This window comes from Zingiber officinale, chromosome 10A, assembly GCF_018446385.1.
Source record: "Zingiber officinale cultivar Zhangliang chromosome 10A, Zo_v1.1, whole genome shotgun sequence".
Classification (NCBI taxonomy): domain Eukaryota; kingdom Viridiplantae; phylum Streptophyta; class Magnoliopsida; order Zingiberales; family Zingiberaceae; genus Zingiber; species Zingiber officinale.
Window position 1 is genome coordinate 3534765 of NC_056004.1, and position 15366 is coordinate 3550130.

At 40.3% G+C, this 15366-nt stretch overlaps 3 protein-coding genes across 12 annotated transcripts; all 3 read right to left on the reverse strand.

Annotated features, from left to right (window-relative positions):
- Positions 1 to 4464: 4464 nt before the first annotated feature.
- Positions 4465 to 5091, reverse strand: LOC122027678 (zinc finger A20 and AN1 domain-containing stress-associated protein 11-like). The gene has a single exon (XM_042586682.1). It carries the CDS (start codon positions 5048 to 5050, stop codon positions 4577 to 4579), a length of 474 nt encoding a protein of 157 aa, XP_042442616.1. The 5' UTR covers positions 5051 to 5091; the 3' UTR covers positions 4465 to 4576.
- Positions 5092 to 5459: 368 nt separating this feature from the next.
- LOC122027677 (probably inactive leucine-rich repeat receptor-like protein kinase At5g06940) lies at positions 5460 to 10714 on the reverse strand. Of its 10 annotated transcripts, none has more exons than XM_042586681.1 (7): positions 10347 to 10714; positions 10087 to 10239; positions 9395 to 9465; positions 9202 to 9316; positions 8872 to 9127; positions 6129 to 8799; positions 5460 to 5943 (listed from the first exon to the last, which is right to left on the reverse strand). In XM_042586681.1, the coding sequence occupies exons 6-7, from the start codon at positions 8407 to 8409 to the stop codon at positions 5579 to 5581; spliced, it is 2646 nt and encodes an 881-aa protein (XP_042442615.1). In that variant the 5' UTR covers positions 8410 to 8799; positions 8872 to 9127; positions 9202 to 9316; positions 9395 to 9465; positions 10087 to 10239; positions 10347 to 10714; the 3' UTR covers positions 5460 to 5578. The 10 variants fall into 10 exon arrangements, with proteins under 10 accessions (XP_042442615.1, XP_042442614.1, XP_042442608.1 ...); XM_042586680.1 differs by adding an exon at positions 9848 to 9948 and having other exon boundaries at positions 9202 to 9465; XM_042586674.1 differs by adding an exon at positions 9848 to 9948 and having other exon boundaries at positions 9202 to 9551.
- Positions 10715 to 10881: 167 nt separating this feature from the next.
- On the reverse strand, positions 10882 to 11482 carry LOC122027679 (arabinogalactan protein 23-like). Its single transcript, XM_042586683.1, has one exon. It carries the CDS (start codon positions 11187 to 11189, stop codon positions 11013 to 11015), a length of 177 nt encoding a protein of 58 aa, XP_042442617.1. The 5' UTR covers positions 11190 to 11482; the 3' UTR covers positions 10882 to 11012.
- Between the last annotated feature and the right edge of the window lie 3884 nt (positions 11483 to 15366).

A 15366-nucleotide genomic window follows, 5' to 3' on the forward strand; every position in this document is an offset into this window, starting at 1 on the left:
AATTAAAAGATATTAAACTTTTATTTCTCTTTATTTACTATTTAGAGCTGACTTGAAACAAAGTCAACCCGACAAATATGTGGACGCGTTTATGGTTGAAATCCAAATGTTTTCAAAGCGGGAGACCCGCCCGTAAGTCTGCAAATGAATTGGATGTTTATGAGTAAGTATAAATAAATAAATTTAAATATTGATTTTGTTTGAAAATGAGGAAGATGACGTGCTGATTAGAAGGTTCTATTGTTGACTACGAGAAGACTACCGACAGGAGGAATCTGGTGCAACGAACGATCCTGTGTGACAAAAATAAAAATTGGGAGAAGAAATCGTTAATAACCGGGTCAGGGAGAATTTCCCGACGTAAATACTCCGACGTTCAAGTCAAGCAAGTGGTGGAAGAAGAAAACGAAAAGAAAGGCTGATGAACAATGAATTTCGATGACAAAGCTGATCTTGCGCCTATATATTAGTATAGAAGATATCCGATCATTTAATGAGTATGAGTATGAAAATAAAAGATATAAAATCATATCCAAATATGAGTCATTGTTATTCCTAATATATTAAATTTAATTAAAATCAATTGATGAATTTTTAAAGATCAGATTGTATTAATTTTAGATTATATAGATTTTTAAGATGGTAAAGAATTTATTGGTGTCTCATTATTTATTTCGGATTCTTTTAGGTGGTTTAGGATTGAATTTTTATGGGAAATGTAAAAAAGGAAAAATAAAGAAGAGGCAAACAGACTCAAGAGAGAGGCGAAAGTGGCATGAAATTCAAAAAAGGAAAGTAAATAAAAAGTCAGATTTGATGAAAAAGATAGAATGAGAAAGACAAAATAAATTAACGATTGTTTTTTTTATCAATTTCTAACATTACGTGCACCTTTTGGACAAGGCCCGAACCCGAAATAAGCAAAACATGTAAGATAGAATAAATTATTTTTTCGGCAATTTATCAAAGGACACATTTAAAAATTTAAATTTATCAAAAGACATACACTATTTTGATATTTACCAAAGAGCACACTTTTTTAAAAGCATTTCCTAATTTACCCTCATGATAATTTGACTTTTTCTATTGTTTTTCTTTTCTTCATTATATTTCTCTCACTTCTCTTTTTCCTCTGTCGGCAGAATATAGGAATAACATTAGTCAATCTTTAATCACATTTTAATACATTTGAAGAAGCCAAAATAAATAATGGACACTATATTTGGACTCCTTGCAATTTTAGAAATCCACAAGAACTGAAATGGGTGCAATCGGAGCTTTCTAGGTCGATTAGTGGGTTTCGGTCAAAACCCACTGATGGACCTAGAGAGCTCCGATTGCACCCATTTCAGTTTCTATGGATTTCTAAAATTGCAAGGAGTTCAAATATGGTGTCCATTATTTATTTTGGCTTTTTATAAATGTTAACAAGTAAAATTAAAAAATCGACATAAAAGCCCACGTTGGGCCTGATATGGAATGATATCAGGCCCACGTTGGGCCTGATTTGAATCTATATCAGGCTCAATGTGGGTTTTTTTATCGATTCTTTGATTTTTGCTTGTTAACATATATAAAAAACCAAAATAAATAATGGACACCATATTTGAACTCCTTGTAATTTTAGAAATCCATAGAAACTGAAATGGGTGTAATCGGAGCTCTCTAGGTCTATCAGTGAGTTTTGACCGAAACCCACTAATCGATCTAGAAAGCTCCGATTGCACCCATTTCAGTTTCTATGAATTTCTAAAATTACAAGAAGTGAAAATATGGCACTCCTAGTGGTGGACCAGAGGTTTTGAAAACCCTAAATCTCTCTTTATTTCTTTTTTTTAATTTTTTGTTGTTCCTAGGCCTGATATCTCCCATATCAGGCCCACATTGGGCCTGATATGGGGAGATATCAAACCCAACGTGGGCATGATATCTCTTCATATCAGGCCTAAGCAAAAAAAAAAGGAAAAAAAAAAGAGATTTAGGTTTTCAAAACCTCTGGTCCACCACAAGAAAAAAAATAATGGACACCATATTTTCACTCCTTGTAATTTTATAATTCATAGAAATGAATGATCGGAGCTTTAGATCGATCGGTGGGTTTGGTCAAACCCACCGATGGACCCAGAGCTCGATCGCACCCATTTCATGATTTCTAAAATTGCAAGTAATTCAAATATGGTGTCCATTATTTATTTTTGCTTTTTAACATATATAAAAAGGCAAAATAAATAATGGACACCATATTTGAATTACTTGCAATTTTAGAAATCCATAGAAACTGAAATGGGTGCAATCAGTCCATCAAACCCATCGATCGACCTGAAAGTCCGACTGCACCATTTCTATAATTCTAAAATTACAAGGAGTGAAAATATGGTGTCCATTATTTTTTTGGCTTCTTCAGAGGTTTTGAAAACCCTAAATATCTCTTTATTTATTTTTTATTTTTTTATTTTTTGTTGTTACTAGGCCTGATATCTCCCATATCAGGCCCACATTGGGCTTGATATGGGGAGATATCAGGCCCACATTGGGCCTGATATGAAGAGATATCAGGCCCAACGTGGGCATGATATCTCTTCATATTAGGCCTAAACAAAAAAAAAGAAAAAAAAAAGAAAGAGAGATTTAGGGTTTTTCAAAACCTCTGGTCCACCACTAGGAGTGCCAAAAATAATAATGGACACCATATTTTCACTCCTTGTAATTTTAGAAATTCATAGAAACTGAAATGGGTACAATCGGATCTTTCTAGATCGATCAGTGGGTTTCGGTCAAAACTCACTGATGGACCTAGAGAGCTCCGATTGCATCCATTTCAGTTTCTATGGATTTCTAAAATTGCAAGGAGTTCAAATATGGTGTCCATTATTTATTTTGGTTTTTTATATATGTTAAAAAGCAAAAATCAAAAAATCGGTAAAAAATTCCATATCAGGCACACGTTGGGCCTGATATGATTCCATATCAGGCCTAACGTGGGCTTTTATGTCGATTCTTTAATTTTGCTTGTTAACATCTATAAAAAGCCAAAATAAATAATGGACACCATATTTAAACTCCTTGCAATTTTAGAAATCCATAGAAACTGAAATGGGTGCAATCGGAGCTCTCTAGGTCCATCAGTGGATTTTGACCGAAACCCACTGATCGACCTAGAAAGCTCCGATTGTACCCATTTCATTTTCTATGAATTTCTAAAATTACAATGAGTGAAAATATGGTGTCCATTATTATTTTTGGCACTCCTAGTGGTGGACTAGAGGTTTTGAAAACCCTAAATCTCTCTTTATTTTTTTTTATTTTTTGTTGTTACTACTAGGCCTGATATCTCCCATATCAGGCCCACATTGGGCCTGATATGGGGAGATACCAGGCCCACATTGGGCTTGATATGAAGAGATATCAGGCCCAACGTGGGCATGATATCCCTTCATATCAGGCCTAAACAAAAAAAAAGGAAAAAAGAAAGAAAGAGGGATTTAGGATTTTTCAAAACCTCTGATCCACCACTAGGAGTGTCAAAAATAATAATGGACACCATATTTTCACTCCTTGTAATTTTAGAAATTCATAAAAACGGAAATGGATGCAATCGGAGCTTTCTAGATCGATTAGTGGGTTTCGGTCAAAACCCACTGATGGACCTAGAGAACTCCGATTGCACCCATTTCAGTTTCTAAAATTACGAGTAGCAACCAACAATGATATCTCATTATATCAGGGTCAATGTCATATCAGGGCCAATATGGGCCTGATATGGGGAGATATCGGGCATAACAACAGAAAAAGGATAAATGATAACAAACGAGAGTTTTATTTTTTTCTTTGAACAACCTCTATAAAGTGAAAATAACAATGGACACCATATTTGACTTCTTGAATTTTAGAAATCCATAGAATGAAATGGTGCAATCGAAGGCTTTAGGTCGATAAGTGGGTTTCGACCGAAACACACTGATCGACCTAGAAAGCTCTGATTGCACCCATTTCAGTTCCTGTGGATTTCTAAAATTACAAGGAGCCCAAATATGGTGTCCATTATTTATTTTGGCTTCTTCAAATGTATTAAAATGTGATTAAAGATTGACTAATATTATTCTTATATTCTACCGACAGAGGAGAGAGAGAAGTGAGAGAAATATAATGAAGAAAAGAAAAATAATAGAAAAAGTCAAATTATTATGAGAGTAAAATAGGAAATACTTTAAAAAAAATGTGCTCTTTGGTAAATATCAAAATAGTGTACTGATAAATTCAGATTTTTAAATGTGCCTTTTGATAAATTACAATTATTTTTTTATATTTACGGCTTTATTTTCAATCTATGGGAAAGACACGTCAAACGACCAACCGGATAATTTATTTTATCGGATTCGATTAATAAAACATTGGTAGAAGTAAATATAGTACTCGATAAATTTGGAAAAAATTAAATGCTTAAATCACCACAATCAATGGGTATATTTTCACGATTCATACATATATTAAATCATTGAATTCGGATACAATTTGACATCTTTGAGATTTTTTTGCTTCGCCGAAGGAAACCTAGAACAATTTTCCAGGATATATCTTAGATCCTGGCGATCTTGGCTGCCCGGACGACGGGGTTCGCTCGGGCGATCGCGTCCCTGGCAGCCGCCTTGTAGTCGAAGCTGCAGTCGTGGCGGTCGGAATACCGGTGCTCGCCGCAGAACAGCTCCCCGCACCGGCACCGGAACCCCGTCAGCCCCACCCTCCTCGAGCACACCAAGCACCGCTTCACCTCCTTCGTCGGCGGCGGCATCGCTGGCGCCGCCACGGTCTCGTTCTTCTCCTCCGGCGCCGGCAAGGGAGACAGGATCGGAGGGGTGGATCCGGCGGAGCAGGAACTGGGCAGGGGGGAGGCTGAGGCAAGGAAGCAGGAGCGGCACATGTTGCCGGTGGCGGGGTTGCCGGGGAACCCGCAGTGGTTGACGCAGAGCACGCCGGCTTCGCGGGCGGCTTGGAGCTCCGCCTCCTCCTCCACCCGCTGAGCCACCGTCCCCCTCCTCTTCTTCTCCGACATCGCGATTCGAATTTGGGGGCGATGAAATTGAGAAGAATCGGACCGGGCCGCTGATTTATAGAGGTCGATCACCAGGGACGCGTAGGTTACTTCTCCGTGAAACAATTTCCACATACCAAAATTACCCTCCGTGTGACAAACAACCAGGAAAAAGTCAAGCTGCGTGTAGAAAATGGCAAGGACATTTTCGAGAACTCATATGTTCAGCCGAGGTCAATGGGTTGGGACGCCTGGTCATAACCACGAGGGATTCATTGCATCTGATGGCATCGTTTCGACACGGTGAGTCGGCTCACTGCTTACGTCACCGCTTTTGGAGCGCGTGTCAACCATCCATCCTGTTCTTCCTTGGCGACTCGTTCAAACCCCGTCGATAGAATAAAAAAAACTTAAATTCAAGAACAAACGATGAATTAATGCGATTTCCTTTTCACTGTACGCAAGTCTCCATTCCAGAAATCAGACTAAACAACCCATGATAATAACAGGGGGAAAGCAAAGGGAACATATATATTATGATCAATCCTTTCACTCGACGCAGGGCAGTTCGCCGTCGCCGGTGAGTATCGGAGGCAGGGCGATCGGCTGGAGTGATTGCAAGGACCGGACGACCTCGATGATTGTCGGTCGCTTCTCCGGCAAAACGGAGGTGCATCGAAGAGCAAGATCCAGCACTTCCAGCATGTCTTGCTGCGCTGAGCTTGAGATCTTGGGATCTAGAACTTCAAGGGCTCCGTTTGTCATGTTCACCTTTCTTCTCACTAGCTTGACGACGTCGAGAGACTCCCGGGACTCCGGTTGCTCCGCCGGTCTTCCAGTGATGAGCTCCAGTAAGACGACCCCGAAACTGTACACATCCATTTGTTCTGTTGGCTTCTTGATGCATCCATATTCTGCAAGCAGGTAACCAACGACCAAGTTGTAAACAGAACGTGCCATGCGAAGCAGACAATGAGAAATTCTTCAGGCATCTAAAATAGTAGAAATTCATCTACTGTTTCAGACAATAACGCTACGAATTCAAACAATGTAAGTGATCAAAAACGAAATGGGATATTCCTTGCATCTTATGGTTTACCTGGAGGGAAATAGCAATAGCCTCCCAGCTCAGAAGCTACAGATGATTTGTATGCTGCCTCCCCAATTACACGAGCAAGGCCAAAGTCAGTTATCTTCGGTTCGAAATCATCACCAAGGAGAATGTTATTAGATTTCATGTCAAGATGAAGTATCTGCGAGACATAATCATTGTGAAGGTAGAGTAAGCCTTGAGCAGAACCAACAGCGACTTTGAGGCGAAATCGCCAATCCATGGAGAAGCCTGGTTTTCGGAGAGCATCTCCCAAGCTACCTTTCTGCTGATATTCGAAAATGAGAAGGATGGTGCCTCTTGAGTAACAAAAGCCTAACAACTTGGTGACATTTCGATGCCTAGCCTTCGCCAATGTTTTTATCTCAGCCTTCACGGTTCTGAAAGACAAATTACCGGAGTTCAGTAACCTCTTGACGGCGATGAATTCTCCATCTGATGCCGGGATGGCATACACTTTACCGAACGCTCCTTCACCGATAGAATTTCTCTCAACTAAAGCCATCAGTAACTCGTCTTCTGTAATCTTGAGAGGATAAAAGAACACTGATTTCCATTTACCTGAACCAGGCCGACTTTGAGATAACCTATATACGGCAAGAAGGCCTGAGGCTATTAACATGAGACCAACGATGATAGATATCACAATTACAGTCCATATCAGTCCATTGTTCTTGGAGTTCTGTCTTTCTGGTCTCACAGTGCACGGATTCAACAACCCGGGTCCACACAAGTCTGGATTTCCCTGTAGAAAGGAAGCTGGAAGACCAGAAACAAGAGAAGCTGGAACACTTCCTGAAAGCTGGTTGAAAGAAACATTGAACAGTGCAAGCTTCAAATTTTGAAGCTCGGGTGGGATTTCACCGGTAATCTTGTTGTTCGAAATGTCAAGGTATGTCAGTACGGGTAAGTGGCCAAGTGAAGGTGGTATGCCTCCGCTCAGACTGTTGCCTGCCAAGGATAAAGAAACCAACTTTCTGCAATTCCTGGGCTCTGGAATCGGTCCCGTGAGAGAATTGTGGGACATATTTACGATACTCAATACAGGAGAATCAAAGATATTATCAGGGAGATTACCAGAGAAGCGATTAAGTGAAGCTGAAAACTTGTACATAGTTCGAATTGATCCAAGGCCTCTTGCGATTCCACCTGTGAAGTTGTTGTTATCAATCTGAACTTGCTCCAGTTGAGAAGGAACACCAACCTCATCCGGTATCTCACCGGTGAACAGGTTGTTCTCAGCTCTGAGTAACTTTAACTGGGGCATTGACCATAAACCAGATGGAAATTCACCGGAAAACTTATTATCCTGCACTTGAAGCCTCTCAAGGCTGGAACATTTCTCAATGATTTTAGGTATTGAACCCGTGAAAGAGTTCTCATGAAGACTTAACTCTAGAAGAACTTTTCCATAGCAGACATCAATAGGAAAGGAACCAGAGAGCATGTTCTGTGAGAAGTCTACAGAAGCTAACTTCAGAAAGCCTAACCCAAGCCCCAAAGGGATAATCCCAGTCAAATTATTCTGGGAAAGATCTAAAATCTCGAGTTCATGGAGATCAAGCAAGGACTCAGGAATAGTACCATAAAGACCAGATCTTTGCATCAACAGCCATCTTAATTTAGAAACTCTCCCGATTTCTTGAGGTAGTTGAGATATTAAAGACGGATTGCGAGACAAATCAAGGAGGACTAGCTCACTCAAATTCTTCAAAACATTGGAATGGATGATACCTGAGAAAAAGTTACTTCCGAAGTTGAGAACTTTGAGCCTCACTAACGACCCCAAGCTGAGTGGTATCTGCCCTTCAATGTGGTTCCTGCTGAGATCAAGAGTAACTAAGCTTGACAATAGACCTATCTGTTCAGGAAGTGTCCCCCAGAGGAGATTGTTGCTTAGGTTGAGAATGACTAGCCTAGAGCACTCGGTGAGTTGGAGAGTAATGGCCTGATTGAAGTTATTGCTGGCAAGGTTAAGGGTCGAAAGCTCAGGTAGTTGGCAGATGGAAGGAGAGATGTAACCGGAGAGGTTGCGGTTGTTAAGATCTATGGAGGTAACCAGAGAAGTGGTCTTGGAGCAAGTAATACCAGTCCAGTTACAATAGTTTGTGAAGTTCGGGGACCAGTCGGACAGAACCAAGGCAGGGTCCTCCACGGAGGCTTTGAAGGTGAGAAGCAGGTCTGATTCAGAGGAAGAAGAGAGGATGGTGCCGAAGGAAGAGAGTAACAGAGACAAGAAGAGAGGGAGGTGAGCCGAGGAGGAAGGCATGCTGAGCGATGGAAGCTACCCGCTCCGGTGTTCCTTGTTCCTACTCTTCCACAGTGACGGATTATATGAGTAGGTAATGGCAGTGTCATTATTACAGTTAAAGCAAAGGGCCCTTTTTCAATTGAATTTTGACAGATACGCCTCTGCTATGCTCTGTGCAGCGCTCCTGCACCACCGTAGACAGTGTTAGATTTAGTCCTTTAGCATTAAAGATTTACCCAGATCATGCATAGAGAATGCGTCCTCCTAATAACATCCACGGTTGATTCTGCAAGCAAATTAACCTCCCCAATTTACCATCCGCTTCACAATCTTAAACTGCTTCTATCTACTTGAGTAACTTGGTTGGTTGCATGTGGGCTTCATTCAACTGCAGCAGCGGCAAGTATACTGCAGAGCCACATGAGGAAATAATATATAGATAACATGCTTATTAAGAAATCCAAATAATTGATAACATACCCGTGAACAGAGATGACATGACAGAAATCTTCCTGCCACGGTAGGGGAAGAAGACAAGCGAGCCCATTCATTTCTCGGCGCTGGCTTCATCTTCTCAACGCGTTACTCCCATTAGACGGCTGCGATGAAGTTAACCGTTCCCATGCAGGTTGTTGAATTCGACGGTGGACGTACACTGAAACATATATTAATGGCCAAGACCAAAAAGGGTCACTGCGGAGCCCTTTTGAATGGCCGTACCGGGAGGCTCTGTTTTCTAAAATAAAGCAATTGATAAGTCAATGCACATGAGATGTTTGGGCTCAAAGCAACCCGTGAGTTACAACTTACAACTGCGGTAAAAGTCTTCTTTTCTGTTTTTCTTGCTGCCTTGAGCTCTTCGGTCCGTCTTCAGAGTGGACCCACTGATACAGTCCTCCATTGACATTATTATCGTGCTTTTAATCTGCAGTGGATGTTCTCTGGTCACCATATCCAGCCATTCGATTTGAGCAAAAGAAGTGAGCTTTTTCTTTGAACGTACAATGAAATAACATCGGTCTTGACTCATGATCACAGTGCAGCAAAGCAGAGTCCACTTGAACATGCTTGCATCTGGGAGTACATTTGACAAGAGAACAGGTCAAAATCTTTTGGACTCGAGCACCAGAGTCCACTAACAAAAAGGAGGAGGCAAGTTCCTGAACATTAACCAAAGGAATCAACTCAATTCCAGGCAGGAACATTCAAGGAGAAAGAATGCGCATTTCTACTTATCCTTTGCAATTCACTTTATGAATCAGAGGCCAATTGATCAAATAGGTTTTAAAAAATGTCAGCATTAAGGCTTGCTCTGTAGCATTAGAAACCAAAAGATAAAGGAGGCAACTCTACTTATCCTATGCAATTTCACTTTATCAATCAGATTCAATCTCCAATGCTCCTCTTTTGCATCAAAAAAATGAGACGCAACTAATTGTTAATGGATTTGGCATACCTTCTCCTGTTAGGATCTAATTGTTAGTGGATTTGGATTGATGTGGTCAGGTATCCCATGATATATACCTGTGAAGTGATGCCCAGTGCCAACTTGAGGACCTTGTACGAGGCAAGGCAGAAATGCCTCAGTTCTGACCTAATAAATTCTTGAGCACGAGAATTGCAGCAATATAATGGCAATTGTCCAGGAACACTAGTTGGAGTTTTCATGCAAGTGTAACAAAAAAGCAAACTTACAACTGAAAAGGATGATGGCCAAACTGCAACTGATTTGATTGCTATGGGAAAGCAGTTTTGAGGCTCCTCCACCTTTGCCAGAGCAAAAGATTGGTACGGATGAGATGATTGCAGTTAGATCTTCTTCCCTTGTTCTACTTATAACACACAATCCTGTCGAACACAGAATATAATGATCTAAAGAGGATCAGATCAAATAACTTTATATTTTTGTTCTACGAATTGTGAATCAAATAAATATAAAGGACAATAGATCTCACCTTTTTGTTTTTTGTTTTCCCCTTCGCGTTTTTCCCTTGTGGATCGAAGCTGGGCAAGACATCAGCAACATGTTGAAGAGGAAGAGGATTCGGCATCTAATACTTGCGTTTCATCTCGATAACCTCCTTCCCGTTGACGATGAACCTCTGGGTAAAATAGTGATCACCTTCCCGGCGCAGGCAGCGATCGCCGCGAGTGGCTTGCAACTGATGCCTATCTCCGTCGCTTCGGCCGCTCTGAATGGGAGCGGTAGATGCGGCTCGCTCGCTCCGCCTCAGTCAGGCCATGGGGGCACGATCTCCATGAACCGCCTGGGCGTCGATCAATCGCGGCGGGTAGAGGAGAGTCCAGAAGGGGTCGTCACTTTTGGGTAGTGAATTGGGCCCGTTAAATTGAATTAGGCCATGGGCCTTGATCGATTGCGATGATCGAATCCACACACACACCATCCAATCCAAAGATTCAAACAATAGCAATATAATGAATCGATGCGACAAACAATGCGAGAAATAAAGATTCCTTTTTTCATCCCAATTAAAAATGATTCACATTCGTCTCACGATCAAATCGATCCCAACAACGCACACAACACGGAAGGAAAGAATTAACATGGAACCATGAACAATAAGCGCAGTCATTCTCTCATCAAGAGCCGGAGGTTGAGGTCACTGCAGGTAGAAGGCGAAGAAGGATAGGAAGGAGGCGCCGATGGCGGCTCCGATGGCGGGGCTGACTGCGAAGGAGGCGCTGGCGGGGCCGGGGGCGGGTGCTTCGGCTGCGAGAGCGGTTGTGGTGGCGGCTGCGACGATGAGAGCGGCGCAGGCGATCTTCCTCATCTCCATTGACTGGTGCGGCGGCGAGCTAGGATCTTGAAGCAAGAGAGGAGATGAGAAAGATGGGATTTTGGGGAGGGATTTGGCTTCTCCTTTGCTCTTGCAGCTTCAGACCTGAAGAGGGAGGGGAGAGGGGGGAGGGGATTTATAGGAGTGAGGAATCGAGGAAAACGCCATTGTTGGAAGTTGTTTGCGAGGGAGAGGAAGGGCGAAGCGGAGTTTGAGGGATGGCGAAGCGATGGGTGGAAGCCACGTTCAGTTGTGCAAAATGCCAAGTTTGGCTGAGAAAGCGAAGGAGGCAAAACAGGGGAATTTGATGGATTTATGAAAGTGGAGGAAAACTATGTCAATTCTGTATATTTGAAACAACAGTTCATTACAAGAATATATATAAATTTCTTAATACATAAAATAATACATAAAATATGGAAATTCAGATCTAATTTAATATGAATTAATTATATAGAATATATTTAGAAAATCATATCTAATTAAATTGATTTTGTCAATCAATTAGAATCATTTCTTTAATACTCTCTCTCACGTTGGAGAGTGAATGTCAAGAATGCTCAGCTTGTGAACAAATATGCTAAATGGAGATTCACCTAACGCCTAGGCGCATATGTCTATGATTTTCACCTGACACATAAGCAGTCTTAATTTCTCCTTTTTCAATTCGCTCGTAGACAATGTGATAGTTTATCTCAATGTGGTTTGTCCTTTTATGAAAAATCGGATTGGCAGCGATGTGCATAGCTGTTTGATTATCATAATATAAAAGTACTAGCTGTTAATGATTAATGCCCAAATCTCGTAATAAGTACTTTAGCCAAGTTACTTCACAAGTAGTGGAAGCCATGGATATATATTCTCCCTCAGCTGAAGACTTAGACACAGTGATTTGTTTCTTACTTTTCCATGAGATAAGAGTTTTTCCAAAAAAAACACAATACCCAATGATTGATCGCCATGTAGAAATGTCTCCACCCCAGTCTGCATCGCATAACCCGACCAAACTTAAATCACCTTTAGAAGGAAAAAATAATCCTTGTCTTGGTGTACCTTTTAAATATCGAAGTAATCGATGAACTGCATCAAGGTGAGGTTGTTTAAGTTCTTGCATAAATTGACTAAGAGTATTGATTGGAAATGAAATTTCTGGTCTTGTGATGGTTAAGTAGATCAACTTTCCTATCAATCGTCGATAATGCATCGGATTTTTGAATAAGTTGTCATTATTTGAGGTGAGCTTCAAGGATTGTTCCATGGGAAACTTAGCAGGTTTTGCACCAAGCAATCCTGCTTCTTGAAGAAGATCGAGTGTGTATTTGCGTTGGTTGATGGAAATGCCCATTTTAGAATGAGCTACTTCAATTCCAAGGAAATATTTTAACATTCCAAGGTCCTTCAATTTAAAGCAAGTTGCAAGAAAAACCTTCACATTGTTGATGGCCTTTTGATCATTCCCTGCTATGATTGTCACGCCCCGGGGGTCTAGTTCCCGGTATCCCACTCGGTGACGATATAATAAAAAGAAATCCTAAAAACCATCTAAACAGCATAACCAAGAAATGTATCAACTTATATATATATCTCATATGCTTCGTATACCACAAAATTATACAAATAAACGACATCTGAAATAAAATTACAAAATGCAAATACAACGAAAACAAAAGTAAAACAACCCAAGAAATCAGCACGTCGAGATCTCTGAGCAGCTCTATGAAAGTCCAAAATAAACTATAATATCAAAAGGATCCCTGTGTCTGTAAAACTGGAGACCAAGGAATGTAGAAAGTTAGCCAAATGACTAAGTGGATACTCAAGAAAGATGTGCATGAATTTAATCTTGTTTAAGATATCAAAGAGGTATCATTTATTATTTCAACTTTTCTTTCTTCTTTGAGTTCTCAGATAATATGCATAAGTGTATAGTTATGATCATCTAACATTTATTTGTTAAAATTAAAATTCATTTTCATATATTATCATCAGTTAAGATCAATTCTTCAATCTTATTATTTAATCACTCGGTTATAAGTTATCATGGTAATATCAACATGTGTATCAATAGTCTGAATCTGATAAATTAACTAAAAAGTGAATCACTTGAGCCAATATCATCAGAGTGTAATATCATATGGATAGGCTAAAAGCCGCCTCAGAGTATAAGACTGTCACATACGTCATCTGACGTACGGGCTATCAGCCCTCACCGGTGGAAGACATAATAAACACTGACCGAGGGCTACATCACGTCACCACGCCTCGAGTGTACGGTCAGGTACTTTGGACCACGGGCCGCCGCACTACCATAATAATATGTCGGTGGTCCAGTACTCTAATATAAAGTTCTGATACAAAGCTAGGATCACCGTCTTCACTTTTTAATATTCTTCATTTACTATCTTTATTATTTCACCTTTATGATTATATTTATCCATTTATCATGATTATTCTCTTTTCATATTGAATGATCAATCAAGGTAATATTTTCGTATCAAGTCTATTAATTTATCATTATAGGGTCCACAGATAAAAAGCTACAAGCATCAATAGATAGAGTATCAAAAACATGAAGTATGAAAGATCAAACAAGTAAAAAAAAGACAAGGTATAACAGAAAAATAATTCAGAATATTTCTTTAATTTTAAAACAACTCTTCCCATATAAATCCCAGTATGAACCCACATGTGAACAAGGAATAATATCAATTATTTACCCTCCAATGATTTAATTATTTAATACTCATTTCACTATTTTAAGTATCATTTTAATTCCCTTTTAAAAATAATTATATAAATATATATAATTTCATTATTACTTTATTCATGCACAAGGATAAATATATGAGTCAAAGAGAAATGTACCCACTTTATATACAGCAAAATCTTCGAGTGTCGACAGATTAAATACTATCAAATAAAAATCATGACATGAACATCGACATTTAATTTACGACTCGAAGCACTATCTCGTACCACTTCGCATTCCTAAACGAAACCGCTGTTTTAATCTAGATAGCTCTTCTAAGTACACATTGATTAATACAAGGCATAAAGTAGGCCTTCTAAAGATTGTTGTAGCTGCTGGAATTGAGGGCAGCAATTAGGGTTCTCTTCCTCTCTTTGTTGGCAACTCCAGTAAGTTGCGGCGAGCTCCGATGGTTGCTGCCAAGAAGCAAGGACAACAAGAGTGGGTATTTGTTAGGGAAAAAAAAGAAAGGCAACATCTAGGGTGCTGTTGTTGAAGCTATCGGAGAAGAAGGGAGGGCTGAAAGCAAAAGAACACAGAAATGGATGATCTTTCTCTCTTTACCAGTAGCCTCGGCGAGTTCAGCGTGACCACAACTAGCTCCGGCAAAACTCCGGTGGTGCTGCCCAAATGCAGGAGAACAAGGAAGAAGAGAAAGAGAGGGAAGGGAGGGGTTGTTGCTCGGGTTCCTCTTGCTTGTTGGTGAAGAGGCAGGAGAAGGAGGACTCCTGCTGGAGAAGAAGAAGGGCTTCTACGATCTCGCTTCTGTCGTTGAAGAGAAGCAGAAAAGCGAAGAAGGAATGAGAGAAAGAGAAAAGTCATGGGGGAAGGGAAGAAAAGAAAGGGAGAAAAGGGGAGGGGAAAAGTGCACGTGGGTGGGTATGAGTGTATTAGTTTTTTTTTTCATATTTAACAATGATCATATCATCAACATACAGTAAGATGATTGTAAAGGAATTTCCATATACCTGTGTGAAGAGTGAGTAATCAGCCCGTGATTGTTGGAAACCAAACTTGGTAATGGCAGAAAGAAACTTTTGAAACCATGATCTTGAAGCTTGTTTTAATCCATAAAGGGATTTATGAAGTCGACACACAAGTGACTCCCCATGTCGACGAAAACCAAGGGGTGGTTGCATATAGACTTCTTCCGCAAGGTCGCCATGTCAAAATGCATTTTGAACATCCATTTGGTGAAGGGCCCAACCACGAACAGATGTGATAGCTAGTATGCATCAAAGAGTGATGAGTTTTGCAACTGAAGCAAATGTTTCATTGTAATCAATACATTCTCGTTGGGTGTATCCTTTAGCAACTAGATGGGCTTTATATCTTTCAACAGTACCATTAGAGTTATACTTGATCTTGTATACTCATTTGCATCCAATGGTGCGATGTCCTGTGGGAAGAGAAACAAGGGACCAAGTC

What these genes read in the sequence shown, in the direction of transcription:
- LOC122027678 (XM_042586682.1), bottom strand. Translation starts at nt 5,050, where the DNA reads ATGTCGGAGAAGAAGAGGAGGGGGACGGTGGCTCAGCGGGTGGAGGAG.
- LOC122027679 (XM_042586683.1), bottom strand. Translation starts at nt 11,189, where the DNA reads ATGGAGATGAGGAAGATCGCCTGCGCCGCTCTCATCGTCGCAGCCGCC.
- LOC122027677 (XM_042586681.1), bottom strand. Translation starts at nt 8,409, where the DNA reads ATGCCTTCCTCCTCGGCTCACCTCCCTCTCTTCTTGTCTCTGTTACTC. An exon ending in CTATTGCTATTTCCCTCCAG is followed by an intron (nt 5,944 to 6,128) that starts GTAAACCATAAG and finishes ACCTGCTTGCAG; the next exon opens with AATATGGATGCATCAAGAAG.